Source organism: Trematomus bernacchii, unplaced genomic scaffold, assembly GCF_902827165.1.
Source record: "Trematomus bernacchii unplaced genomic scaffold, fTreBer1.1, whole genome shotgun sequence".
NCBI lineage: Eukaryota > Metazoa > Chordata > Actinopteri > Perciformes > Nototheniidae > Trematomus > Trematomus bernacchii.
The window spans coordinates 1689685-1703656 of NW_022987714.1; the positions used below are offsets into that span (position 1 = coordinate 1689685).

A 13972-nucleotide genomic window follows, 5' to 3' on the forward strand; every position below is an offset into this window, starting at 1 on the left:
GTTGAGCGATGGAAGCAGACTGACATTGAAAGATGATAACAAAAATACACATGGTGAATACCAGCAATAAGATTACACAATAAACTCCTGGTGCACTTTATTTTCATTAATGACATGTTTCTATATTTGACACAGTTACATGGTTTGACTCGATGCATAAATATATTAACAATGCATTCCAGTCCGACTTTAACTCATTTAAACCATGGTTATATCAGCATAATGTCTAGAAAAACATAACATATCCTACATGTATTTAAATGTTGTGTTATTACTGCATTAATCCTCTAAGGAGGGCGAAGCTTGGAGGCAGAAGCAGAGGTAGTTAAAACTGTTAAAGATAAGTGGCTGTGCTGTCAGTGAAATCTTATTTATACCAAGAACAAAAAAGCGTTATGATTCTTTGCACGTTTTACGACTGTGCTACATGTAAACAGACAGTGAATAAACATTAATTTGAATGCCGGGAACCCAAACAAGTTCCTGGTGCTGCTCAGAAGTGAGGTTAGGTGAAAATTAAGTGCTTGTGCAGTACAAGTAAATGCCGTAGTGTCTCTGTTAAGGCTGTTAACCTGCTCACATGCTGTGAAGAGAGAGAAAACTAAGTACTACTATACGTTTAAATTATGAATGTTTCAAAAAGGGTTAACGGTATTCGTTAAATTATTTATCCTGTGTTTTGATCACACAAATACATTTATTTTGGGCTCACATCTATATTTTAGTACTTTTGAAAACTGTCTTACTAAAAATACATTTAGTATGAGTTACAGTTTTAGAGGAAAACCTGGTTTCAGCCACGATGTTTAGATTGACATGGCTTATATTGTTAAAGTATATGTGTCAAATATATTTAACAAATATATAAGGAATATGCATGATAAAAGCCACTGAATATTAAGAAAAACTATATTAAACAAATCCGAAATAAGTCAATATAGTTACATGGATTTATAATTTGATGTAATTCTTTGGGCATTGTAAATAAAACATGCAATAATAATTGATTGATAGCACAGCTTTTTTAGGGCTTTCTCTCTCAAAACCACCTTAAAATGACAAAGCCTCTCCAAGTTAATAATATCAATCTGTATATTGACATTTTATCAAGTGATATTTACACTACAAATATTAAAACTCCACAATAAATGAATAGTAATCTGACTGGTATGTGATTGGTCGAGAAATTCCTTTCCCAATAGGTTTTCTCATGTCCTCAAATTGCAACAATATTGTGTTGACGTCAGATTTAAGAGTTAAACATGGACAGAAAAGTCATTTCCATGAACATTGTGTGTGATCCGGCTCCTCTATCTCTGAATAAAGAAATAAAAACAGCAGCATGCCTTTTCTGTATAGACTTACTAGTTTTTGAATGGTTGAGAGGTTTTCGATCACTTTTGGGTTTTACAAACACCTCAAAAAATGTAAAACAAATTAACATGAGAATAGTATGTACATGAAGACAATAATAAATATACCATGTGAAATCAATTCAGAAACGGCTCTGTCTTCTGGAAAAGATACAAAATAAATCAGAAAACTGTCGATTAAAGAAAAAGTGGATGTAGTGTAAAAGGTTGAATCCTGGTTGAATTGAAACCCTGCAACTAAGATCACTGACGATCATTTCATCTTGATTTGACTAAACTATTACTACGCAGAAAATAGCAAATACAAGTTATAAACGCTCTTTTGACGGTCCATATTCCTCTAGAATTTAAAATCTGCACCTAAAAGACCAGTCGTCAGAGACAAGTAGGTTCATTCTTCTTCAGCTTATATCGAAATGTAACACTGTCAGTCGCGCCCCTCAGTCGGCTGTAACTCACAGACTGATAATAAGATGGATGCCTTGAATGTGTCCTCCAGCGGCACTCTGTGACACTGGGTTCAGTTCAGGATCCTCTTCACAGAGCAGTGAATTATTTCTCCTCGAACATCTTCAGGATACCCCAAGGCTGCCTGCTGCTCTCAGATCAGTCAGGCATCACGCTGTGTCTGCGGATCCAACGCACAAACACAGTCGCACAATCACACAAATCCAGGCTTCATGGAGGACTTGATACATTTGGGACAGCCCTTCGTCCCGTTCGTCTGCAGACACCTGAAGGAAAAAAACAGCCTAGTGTCAGCAGGTTTATCTGTAAACATGATATTACTAATAACACATTTAATTTATATTGCATTTTTCTTAATAGTCAATCAAGCATTAAAATTAAAAAAATATCAAAGAATTTCGAATTTTTCTCAGAATTTAGAGTTCTGGGATTTTTGTTTCGAATTTCGAAAAAGTACATTTTTCTCAGAATTTTGATTTTTCCTCAGAACTTCAAATCTTTCTCAGAATTTCGACTTTTTCGATTTTGTCACTGTCTCTGTCAATACAATACAAAGAGATGGCAAAAGTACATAGTTACATCCTTTACTCAAGTAGAAGTACAGATACTCGTGTTTAAAAATACTCTAGTAAAAGTAGAAGTACTGACTAAACTTCTTTACTCAAGCATAAGTAAAGAAGTAATGGCTTCGAAATGTACTTAAGTAAAAAGTACCCATAACTACCAACTGTTTTATAGAGTAACTGGTAACTGGACCTCGCTTTATATTAATAGACCATTAAGGATCTTCTCATTCGTATTGTAATAATGTCATTGTATATTTAATGAATGTTTCCATGCTGAACAACAGCAAAATGACAACGTTTTCATTGGTCCCTCTTCTTTAGAGAAGACCAGGAAATGATGGATACACGGATCGTGTTAAAATCAATAGGCACGCAATGACTCTAAATAATAATGATCACGCCACCAAACACAGATTAAAACTAAAGTAACCAGCCTGTTTTGAAAATGTAAGAAGTAGAAAGTACAGGTATTTGTGTTCAAAATGTAAGAAGTAGAAAGTACAGGTATTTGTGTTCAAAATGTAAGAAGTAGAAAGTACAGGTATTTGTGTTCAAAATGTAAGAAGTAGAAAGTACAGGTATTTGTGTTCAAAATGTAAGAAGTAGAAAGTACAGGTATTTGTGTTCAAAATGTAAGATGTAAAAGTAAAAAGTCGTCAGAAAAATAAGTAGTGGAGTAAATGACTGATACCAGAAAAATGTACTTAAGTACAGTAACAAAGTATTTGTATTCCACTACTTCCCACCTCTGTCTTTGAAATTGTTGGGAAAATACTGAATGTACTCTTCTAATATCAGAGTAGCACATGATAACAAAGGCCCTACGTAGCTGTGTACGTAACAGGATGTATGATTACCTAGAAGAGCCTCAGGACTGTTTTAGGCTTATGATGATTCAGCCTCTATGGAGATGGACATATGACAAGCATGATCATTTCTGACGTGGGTCTTAGCTAATCTGAAGTAATCATTGTATACTGCTTTGAACCGGTATTCCTGCATCCTGTGACTGTGAAACACCCTCTCTTGTATATCAGCATGTGAAGGACACTGTTCTGGGAACGAGTTGTCCCATATGCTCTGTATGTGATGACTACTTCCATTCTTGCAAGGATAATAAATACATGTATCCTGATATTGAAGCTCAAGCCGGTGACGAGTGATATTTTTCTAACAGAAATGCATGTATAAAAATAATAACGTGTGTAAGAGCACCCACTTGAGATGGAAGATGTGGGAACAGGGTAATGCCTGCAGTTTTTGGTCCCTGTCCCCGATGGACTCTCCACACATGCCGCAGTAGAGCTCCAGCTCCTCCACACACTGCAGGAACTTCACCACCTGCTCCCGGAGCTCCTCCTGCTGCCCCCGGGTCCGATAGATCCCCTCACTCAGGCTGTGCACCTTCAGCGAGCACAGCTACAGGGGCCAATCAGAAAAACACTGTCAATGTCACATGTCAATGTCAATGTGTGTGTTAGTCTGGAACTAAAGATTACTAAAGGCAATCGTTTTGTCCAAATAATATCATATTGCTTCCCTCAAAGCTGACAAAGTCATGTTTGGTACAACCAGTAGTTAGTAGTATCAGTTTACAATCATATATGACCAAGAAATCTTAATGTAAATGTTTGCCATGTTTGCGTAAAAAAACGTAATATTAAACTAAATGCCAATTATTTCTGCCGAACAACTTTTCCGATTTATCAAGTAATAATTGGAGCTTTACTTTACTTGTGTCCTATAGAAACATCAGTTACCTTGTTTCCCATCCCATCAGCTAATTCCTGGGCTCGCTGCAAAGATTCAAGAGCCTGGGAAATAAAAACATTGAAGCAGGTTTTATATGAGAAACACTTATGCCTCTTAGACTGTGATATTTGAAGGGAGATAATAAAATAATTGGTACCTTGTCTAACTCTTTCTGCAGAAGCCAACACTTTGCAACTCCCAGGTAGACCTGTGATTGGCCCAGACGGTTTCCAATCTCAGTCATGATACTCATTGCAGACTCGTAGCGAGGGAATGCTTTCTAAAGGGATGAAGAGAATTGACCACCGTTAAGATATGAAAGACAGAGCAAAACACAATGAAAGGAAGATAAATAGAAAAGTCCAAACTCTTTGAAAGATACATGAAACAAGATAAAATTGTATTGGAGAGCTAACAGGTCTACTCACATCACCGTCACTCCTGCAGCGGTGTATGTCTGCAAAGTTTAGTAAGCACAGAGCCTGCAGAGGACGGTCACCGTGCTGCAGAGCAATCTTCATAGATTCCTGTTGGAGTGCAGGACATACAGGGTTAGAAGAGGCATTGAACTTGTCTGACCCCTTAACTGTTAAACCAATGCCATGACTTCATTTAAAAATCTGAAATTCAGAAAATGAATTTGCATCACTTGGAAATTGGACTTTCTGGTTTAATATCAGCAGCTAATTACATTTAAATGATTGTATTAGACAATAAAGTACGCTCATTTAAAATATGCACCCTAACATTACGCCTCGCTATAGATGAAAATGTCTCAAGTTGGAAAAGTAAATAATTAAAGATTGTGTGGCTGAGAGCATTAAAGCAGAGTTGTTTATAATAAAAAGGAGTGGGAATCCAGAAATTGACGGCTGCATTTTATTCAATTACTTTTACAATTAGCATGCAGTTATGTCATTTATCGGTTGAGTGTATTTTTAAATAAATCAGACTGAAACAGGAACGTGAGCTGTTGTTATTTCCCCGTTAGGACTCCTCTTGTACTCTGGTATTCTAAATATGACAACATGTGTAAATTGTTTGTCTAAAAGTGTTTTGCAAATGTAATAAATCTGAACAGCACCCCGCTGTCTTGTTACTTTACTTGTGCGCTCCAAGGCAATGACATCAAGTTATTTTTCACCCTCGGTACATAATTAGAACTAAAGCCACCCTCTTCATTAACACTTCAAACCAGCGCCTCTGTGAGCATATTTCTGGTACAACAGAACAACTGGCGCTCGCACCTGTCAGCAACCTCTACTGTATCTGCTGCTCCGACATCCAAACAACCAGACATCAGGGGACTTTGTGAGGAAACCAAAACTGTGACATTCTCCTCAAGTTATGTAGGTTTGTCTTTGAAGGGTTGAGTCCCGTCTCTGAGGACCCGTCTTGTGTGTTGGGACAGTAAAACAATACCTCACAGCACTCCATGGCGTCCGGCAGGCGCTCCAGTTTCCTGTAGGCCACAGACATGTGGTACTGGCTCATGGCTCGATACTTGAGGCTCCAACCCTTGCCGTAGTCGTTGACGAGCTCAGCGGCTTTGCAGGGGAAGAACAGCGCCTTCTCGTAGTCCTGTGGGCGGAGGATACTGATGAGTAAGGCCTCTTATGTCCAAGCATCAGTAACAGCAGAAATACTCAATTGTAAAAGACTGTCACATGAAAAAGTCCTGCTTTAAAATCTTACTTAAGTAAAAGTGTTGGCATACTTAAAGTACCCTAGAGTAGTCATTTTGCATGAAGGCACATTTCAGATCTATTTATATTAAATGACTGGATTATGATAATTAATGCATGTATGTATAACCCAGCTGGTAAATGTGGAGCTAATTATTATTATTAATAATAATAATAATAATAATAATAATAATAATACATACTATTTAGAAACACCTTTCAAAGCACACAAGGACACCTTATAATTCAAAAAAGTCATTTAAATACCTTTGTACACAGTTGTTGGATATCTTAATATCTAATTTCATGTCAATGTTTATTCATTAGTTGATTTATATTTTGTATTATCTATTCAGAATGAGTAAAGCAACTGAAGCTGTCAAATAAATGTAGTGAAGTACAAAAGTGGCATTCATGATAAAAATCATGATAAAAATCATTCATGATAAAAATAAGTACAAAGAAATGAAAATACTCAGCTAGTACAAGTTACTAACATGTGTACTTAAGTCCAGTACTTGAGTAAATGTACTTAGTTAGTTTCCACCACTGCAAATGGCTTCATCAAACATCTTATTCAGATCCTAAAGACATTTTGGTTTCTAAAGCTTAATGAAAATTCCATCTCTGACATTAATCAAACAAAGAATAATTTAGAGAATGAGTAATTCTGTGTCTCCAGTATTATGAAATAACGTGACATATATGTGCATTCCTCAAACGCCTCTTCATAACAATCCCATTGAAACCAATCCTCCCTAGGAAGCCGAGGGATTACTCCTACAAATCTCTGATGTCAAGGGTACTACATAAGCCCCCTCACTCCGCCATGTTTCACAATGCCTCGTACCACATGAGCGAACCATTAATGATGTTTGCTTGGATGCTCTGCGGTGTGTTCATACTTCACAAATACGTTGGCAATATCAGTATTGGTTGCGTAATCAAGTCACACGTGCAATCCGAAAATACCGAAATACAAAACCTCAGAAAGATTAGAATATTATTTTACAGAAAAGTATTACACCTTGTCTTTCATACAAGTACTTTTGAAGACATATAGTCAACGGGAAATACTAAGCAAAGAATAGGATAAAGTAGTATTTCTAATGCAGCACATCATAAAGTGTGCTGTAATTGAACTTACTACAGTTACTGAAGTACAGTACTTAAATGCAGCTTCAGGTACTACATTGTACTTTTTAATTTACTGAATGTATTTGACATTTAGTTTACAAAAACACATTTACTTATATAATGTGATGCAGTAATATACTATCAAGTACCCGAACTTGACTTTATATTGCAAACCTACAACATTGAAATGCTCTTATTTGTTTTCTTTAGTTAAAAAACAGAACTTTTTAATATTCTACAATAATATAATAATTTAAAAGGAGCCTTTTTCATACAGGGTCCTTTTACTTTGATACTAAAGTACATTTAGCTAATGATACTTCTGTACTTTGACTCACGTAAATATTTGAATACAGGACTTGAACTTGTAAAGAGTATTTTTAGACAATAGTTGTTCTACTTTACTTAAACGAAGGACCTCAGTTCTTTGTCAACAACCGTTCAGAACATTCAAATCTCAATCATTTTACAAAAATGTTACCTTTAAATGGACATAGATGTTTCCCAGACTGCAGCAGACTCTGCACTCCAGCATCTTGTCGTCGTTGTTGTGAGCGTAGCGCAGGGCCTTCTCGTAGCTCTCCAGAGCTTTCTGGAAGACACTGAGGCCGAGGTAGGCGTTGCCCATGCTGAGACAAACCTGGCCGTTGAGCTGCAGGCTGACAGTGGTACCCTGCATGTTCAAGCAGGTCTTACAGTAGGACACCGTTTTCTGGAAGTCGCACAGCTTCTCGTTGCTGCGCGCCAAGTTCAGGTAGCCCTCTGTCAGGTAGTCTGGGTCCTCCATTTCCCTGGCGGTGTCGATCTGAGTGAGAGCGTACTGCAAAGAGAGAGAGGGAGGCCATGGAGAACAAGCAGGTTCATGGTGATTACATTCAAAAAGATACCGACTAAAAAGAGAAATGATATCCTTCTTCAAAGACATGAGGCCGCTACTTTGTAAAGTCTTCATTTAAGAGTGACTGCTGCATGAGTATAGATGGTTGTGTCAACAAGACACCCCACACTGATACTCGGGTTGCAGGGCACTTATTTACTCTGCACCGTGTGGAAGCCACACATTAATCCATGCTTCTCAAGATCACTGTAAATGGAACCAAGGCGCCGACCTTTGACCTCTTCTCCTTCAATTGTCACTTGGACGTAGTAGAAATGTAAAAATGCTACTACAGCACGATCTGTTAAACCCCGACTGGACATGATCACAAATAAAGTTAATGGGGTATTCAGTGGCTCACACTCCACACCCACACACACTGCTCGTTGCATAACACCAGTATGTTCACACAGAAGTGAAAATGTGAGAAATGTCTTCACATGAATTATCTAAACAAATATCGAGAGGACACAGATTTGGTTCAAATGTTTTTGTTTGTAGCATAAAGTTCTTGTGGAGGCTTACCTTTAGCATATCTTTATATTTTCCCATTTCCGAGTGGGCTGTGATCAGGCACCCCAACACCCGAAACTTCCCCCCAGGATCTGAGGTCTTCCACAGCACGTTTGTCCAGACATTCAGGGCTTTGTCCGTCTGATTGGACTGATACAACCTCAGGCCCTTCTCTATCTGCAGCTTGGTTTGGTCCTGGCCCATCTCTGGTCTAGGCGCCTCATACAAATATTGATTCGTTTAGGCCATGCAATTTCAGTGAGGCAGCAAGAAAGTAGATCCTTGCCATGCGAAGAACGACTCCAAAGAAGATCCCTTGAAGATGATCCTCGGAGAGGTCGCTGCCAGCAGGCCTACCAGATCCCGCTCTCTCAGCTCCGGCTGTGCCGAGATGGAGAGGAAACTGGATCCACCGAAGTAAAACAGCAACACACCAAGACCATTATCGCCGGTCGCTTCGTGGAGAGCAAGAGGACCAGAAAAATACCTTCCCCATTTAACCCTGCAACGATCCCCTCTCACCATCAAGTGTTCAAAAATCTCCCTCAGATTTCCACTTGAAAAATGCCAAAGAAACACGTTTCCCCGGCGGAGTGCTAGCAGTGATATCCCAGAATATCTGCTCCCTCCACACCCCAGCAAAAGGAATTCTCAGCACCCCCCGTGTCCGACCCCCTCCACCTTCCTGCTGCTGGCGCTGGAGCAGATGGTCTTGTCACTCCAGACCATGTGTCCCTTCAGGAATTCTGTCCTGCCCTCAGCAAGCAGTCCCAAGGTCACTTCAGCTCCTAGCGATCTACCTTCGCACTAAACCTCCCTCTGCACTGGACTTCAGAATGTTTCATCACAACCCTGCGGAGCATCAGAAACACATCCACACTGAACCGTGGGGCTATGGCTGTGATACAGGGGCTATAAACAGCGTTATTGCCCAATATTAAGGGACTGCATGTCAGATGGTGCGTGTAGTGGCAGTCAGTTCCTATTGGGAGTTCTTATGGAGGCGCTTATGTCCCCCCCCCCCAGAAACCCCCACCCCTCATCTTGGCGTCAGCAACTGATGCTTAGAATAGTTCACAAAGTCTGACATGTAACTGGGCTTGGGTTTCAGCTGCACAGCCTCCTGCAACACATCAATGGGAGAGTTGTGGCCTTTCTGTAGTGGCTTTCTCTCCTTCTACTCCTCTTTTCCTCCCCCAAGGACAAAACAGGCACCTTTAACACCTCACCATTCACAAGATGCATTGCCAATCCAAAGATAAATACTGTATTACGTGTTTGTTGAGGCAAAGCACCAAAGCACAGCAACAAATCCCACCCTTTCTAAATCCATAGTGGTATAACTGCAGGAAGTAAAGATACCAAATCCCTGGTAATAAACAAAGTATTAATAGTGAGAGATAGTTAATGCAAAAAGGGTTAAGGGCCATAAATATCAGAACAAACAATGACAGCTTGCAACTACAGCCATATATTTGACATTTCTGTTACAGTTTAACATCAAAAAATACAATTGCAAGACAAGAAACTGTGAAAAATGTAAAAGTTAGAAAACATCCTCTTATCAGGTTTATGCACATTTGACTTCAAATATGACATCTGAGGATATGTATCCTTCAACATCATGACACGTTTAACCACACACAATATACTGAAGAATGTTTTACGTTCAGTCACGTTTTTACAATGGAGTTGTTCATGCGTGTCAATAAACGAGCAGTGCACAGGACACAACGTCTATTATTTCACCGTCACAGCATCACTACACATTGTTTGACTTCACAATGAGACACACTGGAACAACACAAGCGAGTGACACACACCGCTGTTCCTTTTGACTGGTCTGGTGGTGAAGTCCTGATGGAATGAGTGGCACAGAAACCAGCTGAGTAAATACAGTTACAGCGGATGTCTGAAGAGTGAAGTCATGGTTAGTTGTCCCTGATTGTCTGTGGTGAATGTGTGGACCGCAGTATGACTTCCAGAGGAGAGTTTAGGCCAAGACAAACTGCCAGTTTGTGAGGAAGATTTTTAAACTTCTGATAACTGAGACGACGGATGTTGCCGGGTTAAACTTTAACGTGTTTGCGTCTCCTTTCTTACATTTGTCCCTGAATACGTATATGCAGCCGTTACAGCTGGCCACCTTCCACAGAGAAGGCACGCAGCTCCACACCTCGGGGAAGCGCAGGCGGGTGAAGCTCTCCAGCAGCGGGTTGTAGCAGACCAGGGAGTCTCCCTCTGCCACGATGAAGATCACGTCCATGTGCACCGCAGCGTGCATGCAGCCCGCGAACGGCAGCATGTAAGGTTTGATGAGGCACTTCCGCGTGTCGGTGTCAAAGCACTGAATCAGTCGAGACGGCTTAGTGAAAAAGTCCATGTCGTTCTCCTCCCCCCCGAGCAGGTAGATGGTTCCTCCCAGGTTCACACCGGCGGCCCCGGACACCGCAGTGTCCAGCTGGCTGCTCTCTGTCCACATGTTGTCCTTCACTGTGTAGAAGATGATGGCGTTGGAGAGTGTGTCCTGCAGCGTCTTTCCCCCCAGTGAGTAGATAGTGTCCTCCGTAGAGACGGAGACCATGGTGTGGTGCAGGCGGTCTCTGGGCAGCGGGGCGCAGCGCTCCCAGTCCATGGTGTGCATGTTGCACTTCCACATGCGGCGAGGGATGGACCCCCCCACCACATACAGGTCACCTGCGTGTTTACAGGCCGCAGTGATCTGATGGCATAAACTGTTCTGGCCGCTCACGCTGATCGAATCGTCCTCGTCACAGTGAAGCGACACGGCCAGCGAGTGAGTCCGCGCCTCCTCCTTACCAATCAGGTAAATGTGGACATCCTCCCCGATTTCCTGTGGATGTACAAGAGAAAGACATCCGCCATTACAGATCAAAATAGTTACAGTAGACATAAATGAGAAACACTTGTGTACATTGATATGAAGCTACAGACACAGGGCAAAGGGTCCAAAGGAATAAAGATCTGTATTTGCTCATATTGATTTCAATCTCTCTCGAGCCACAATAGCCAGCCTCTCCCTATGCATTGCCCTTGGGTTAACTGTTGAATGGACCGGTATATTATGTTTACTATAACTAATTGCCTGTAACTGACGACCATAACTTTTTACAGAGTCGCTGAAGAATCTTTATTCTATTTACTTGTTATTTAAATTGTTGATAATATATATTTGTTACTATTATTGTTATTTTTTACTCTTGGTGTGTTGGCCAGTGTCCCAGGGGATGACTTGAGTGTGTGCCGATGTTTGTATACTGTATAATGTGTAAAAAACAACAACATTTGAATATAAACAACAACAAAAAGACAAGAATTGGATACAAAATAAAAAAATAAATAAAAAGTCAGCTCTAGTTGAAAGTGAGCTACCTTGAGATTTTCTTGGAGGATGCATGAAAACTCCTCTCTCTCCACCTTGTTGTTGTTTATCCATGAATCAATTGCCACTTTTGGATTCTGGGAACTAGGAACTCCATCTGAAAAAAAACACAAAGCTTAGTGAGTCACATACATGAGGTGTTTTTTTATATTTGTCAATTTCAGATCGTCAATAGTTAAGTGGCAGACAAGAAACGTTGGGGCTCATGCTAGCGGTAATGTAACTAATACAACACATGACTTTGAGTAAATGTGATAACAGTTTGGGACACCAGGCCACATAGTGATAGGACAGCAAACCGGTGATACCTTTGAGGATGTCCAAGAGCAAACAGAGAGGCAGGTTGAGGAATTCTTCAGTCTGGTGCAGCTGGGCCAGGTGGATTTTGGCACAATGCTTAGCTGCGGTGTACAACTCCTGGTCACTGTGTCTGTCTGCAAGCCACATCACCTGGGCAAAAAGGTCATATGACTAAACTGATACAATTGACACAAATGTGACTAAGTAGCAGAGACGTGTTAAAACAGTGACTCACCTGCAGGCAGTTGTTGACCTCTACTGTCCGTGAGAGGAAGCGGGAGCATTCCTCAAACAGAGCAGTCAGCTGGTACATGTCTGACATCTCATAGGTGTCCTGGAGCTCCTCCACTCTCAGTTTAATCGTGCCGTGGTAGATGTAGTCGACCAGCAGCTGAAAGACAGTGGCGCTGACATCCTTCAGCTCAATGGAGCGGTTGTGGGACTCTTTGAGGTTGGAGGTGAACATGGAGCGGAAGAAACTGCTCTGTGCCGACAGCACGAGCCGGTGCAGCTGAAACTCTTTGCTGTCCACGTTGATGGTGACGTCAGCGAACAGGCTGTCCCCCACACACAGGTCCATGATGCTCTTCACCACCCGGCTGGAGTGGGAGCGGTCGGTGAAGGTGTATCCAAGGAAGTAGTTCTCCTCGCCCACAGAGCCGCCCACACTGAGGCCCCCCTCCTCGCTGGACTCCATCTTTACTGCTCACCTAAACAAGTCAGCAAGCAGCAGAGCATCCATCTACAGTCAGTTGGCAGTTTATAAAACATGTCAAGGTTTGCAAAAATACAAAAACCCTCCAATAACCCGTCTTCATCTTTATAAAGGTGATTGTTTAAAGTTGTTAATGAAATCTTTCTATAGGTGTTGATTGTAGGCGATGTTTGGGAATATCATAACAATACATTGGGCAATAACACTATTATTGACTAATATTGTTAATAACAAATTATTTTAACATAAGAAAATCAGATTGATTTATAAACAAGGATTTCCCTTTTGTAAATACTTTTGACCACAATTTACCAACACTATACCCACATTTGTTGATAGTTTTTAGTAGACAAATTATTGAATGGTGACACTATTTATAAATTAGGTCAAACACATTTTCTGCACAGAAAGCTCTTTCGATACAATACAATATATCTGGAGTAGGCTAATAGTGGTTATCCCTGTAGCTTTGGTGTTGCTTCAACTTCATGGTCTTAATGTTTATTGTGATGTTGCTAAATAGTAATGCGTTATAGTAAAAATTGTTCAGTAAAACACTATACAACAGAAGACTCCAAAATTGCCATACAGTTAAAAAAAAAAACACTCTGATACAGATTAACATACAAATATTACAACTTTCACTGAGTTAGGATTTAGTGCAGAACTGTTTAATTAGCAGTCGTTTCTGCTAAACGTATTTAATAAATGATTGCATATCTTCATAATATCAAACCACAGAAGCATCTTCTCAAAAGCGTGGTTATACTGTTGTTAAATAGTGTGATGAGTGATGCTTAGTTAGGTTAATGTCTGCGGTAATGCGCAGTGTGGGTGTAACGGTATTAGGAAGCTAACGCTAGCTAACCCTGTGTTGTGTTTACGGTCAGGATTAGCTTGCTACACAGGCGAGTCACAATTTAACCGTGATATCATGGAGGTATAGTTATAACTAGCACTGCAAATTAGAACAAAAATAGTCAAAATAATTTTTAAGAAAGACTAGTGAACAGTCGCATTTACCTTTATTTGAGTACTTTATCATCCAGGAGCAACTGAACTCTTCACCGGAAGTAAATACACTTTTCCATCTGTCAGAAAAGAGCAGTCAACTGGTGCTGCTGCTGCCACGTGGAGGAGATGCGCTACTACAACACACTGGAAATACAGTAGTTCCTGATGT

The 13972-nt window shown here is 40.4% G+C and overlaps 2 protein-coding genes across 3 annotated transcripts; both read right to left on the bottom strand.

Annotated features, from left to right (window-relative positions):
* Positions 1 to 90: 90 nt before the first annotated feature.
* On the bottom strand, positions 91 to 9059 carry rapsn (receptor-associated protein of the synapse, 43kD). The gene is made up of 8 exons (XM_034141238.1): positions 8384 to 9059; positions 7463 to 7801; positions 5582 to 5740; positions 4588 to 4686; positions 4317 to 4439; positions 4168 to 4221; positions 3627 to 3826; positions 91 to 2107 (listed from the first exon to the last, which is right to left on the bottom strand). Exons 1-8 carry the CDS (start codon positions 8573 to 8575, stop codon positions 2035 to 2037), a joined length of 1239 nt encoding a protein of 412 aa, XP_033997129.1. The 5' UTR covers positions 8576 to 9059; the 3' UTR covers positions 91 to 2034.
* Positions 9060 to 9819: 760 nt separating this feature from the next.
* kbtbd4 (kelch repeat and BTB (POZ) domain containing 4) lies at positions 9820 to 13904 on the bottom strand. 2 transcript variants are annotated; one of them, XM_034142134.1, is made up of 5 exons: positions 13813 to 13904; positions 12310 to 12784; positions 12083 to 12224; positions 11765 to 11871; positions 9820 to 11225 (listed from the first exon to the last, which is right to left on the bottom strand). In XM_034142134.1, exons 2-5 carry the CDS (start codon positions 12769 to 12771, stop codon positions 10365 to 10367), a joined length of 1572 nt encoding a protein of 523 aa, XP_033998025.1. In that variant the 5' UTR covers positions 12772 to 12784; positions 13813 to 13904; the 3' UTR covers positions 9820 to 10364. The 2 variants fall into 2 exon arrangements, with proteins under 2 accessions (XP_033998025.1, XP_033998026.1); XM_034142135.1 differs by having other exon boundaries at positions 12310 to 12816; positions 13813 to 13863.
* Positions 13905 to 13972: the final 68 nt, after the last annotated feature.

What these genes read in the sequence shown, in the direction of transcription:
- rapsn (XM_034141238.1), bottom strand. Translation starts at nt 8,575, where the DNA reads ATGGGCCAGGACCAAACCAAGCTGCAGATAGAGAAGGGCCTGAGGTTG. An exon ending in AATATAAAGATATGCTAAAG is followed by an intron (nt 7,802 to 8,383) that starts GTAAGCCTCCAC and finishes CTCTCTTTGCAG; the next exon opens with TACGCTCTCACTCAGATCGA. An exon ending in GCTGCAGGAGTGACGGTGAT is followed by an intron (nt 4,440 to 4,587) that starts GTGAGTAGACCT and finishes TCATCCCTTTAG; the next exon opens with AAAGCATTCCCTCGCTACGA.
- kbtbd4 (XM_034142134.1), bottom strand. Translation starts at nt 12,771, where the DNA reads ATGGAGTCCAGCGAGGAGGGGGGCCTCAGTGTGGGCGGCTCTGTGGGC. An exon ending in AGGTCAACAACTGCCTGCAG is followed by an intron (nt 12,225 to 12,309) that starts GTGAGTCACTGT and finishes CTTTTTGCCCAG; the next exon opens with GTGATGTGGCTTGCAGACAG. An exon ending in GCTCTTGGACATCCTCAAAG is followed by an intron (nt 11,872 to 12,082) that starts GTATCACCGGTT and finishes GTTTTTTTTCAG; the next exon opens with ATGGAGTTCCTAGTTCCCAG.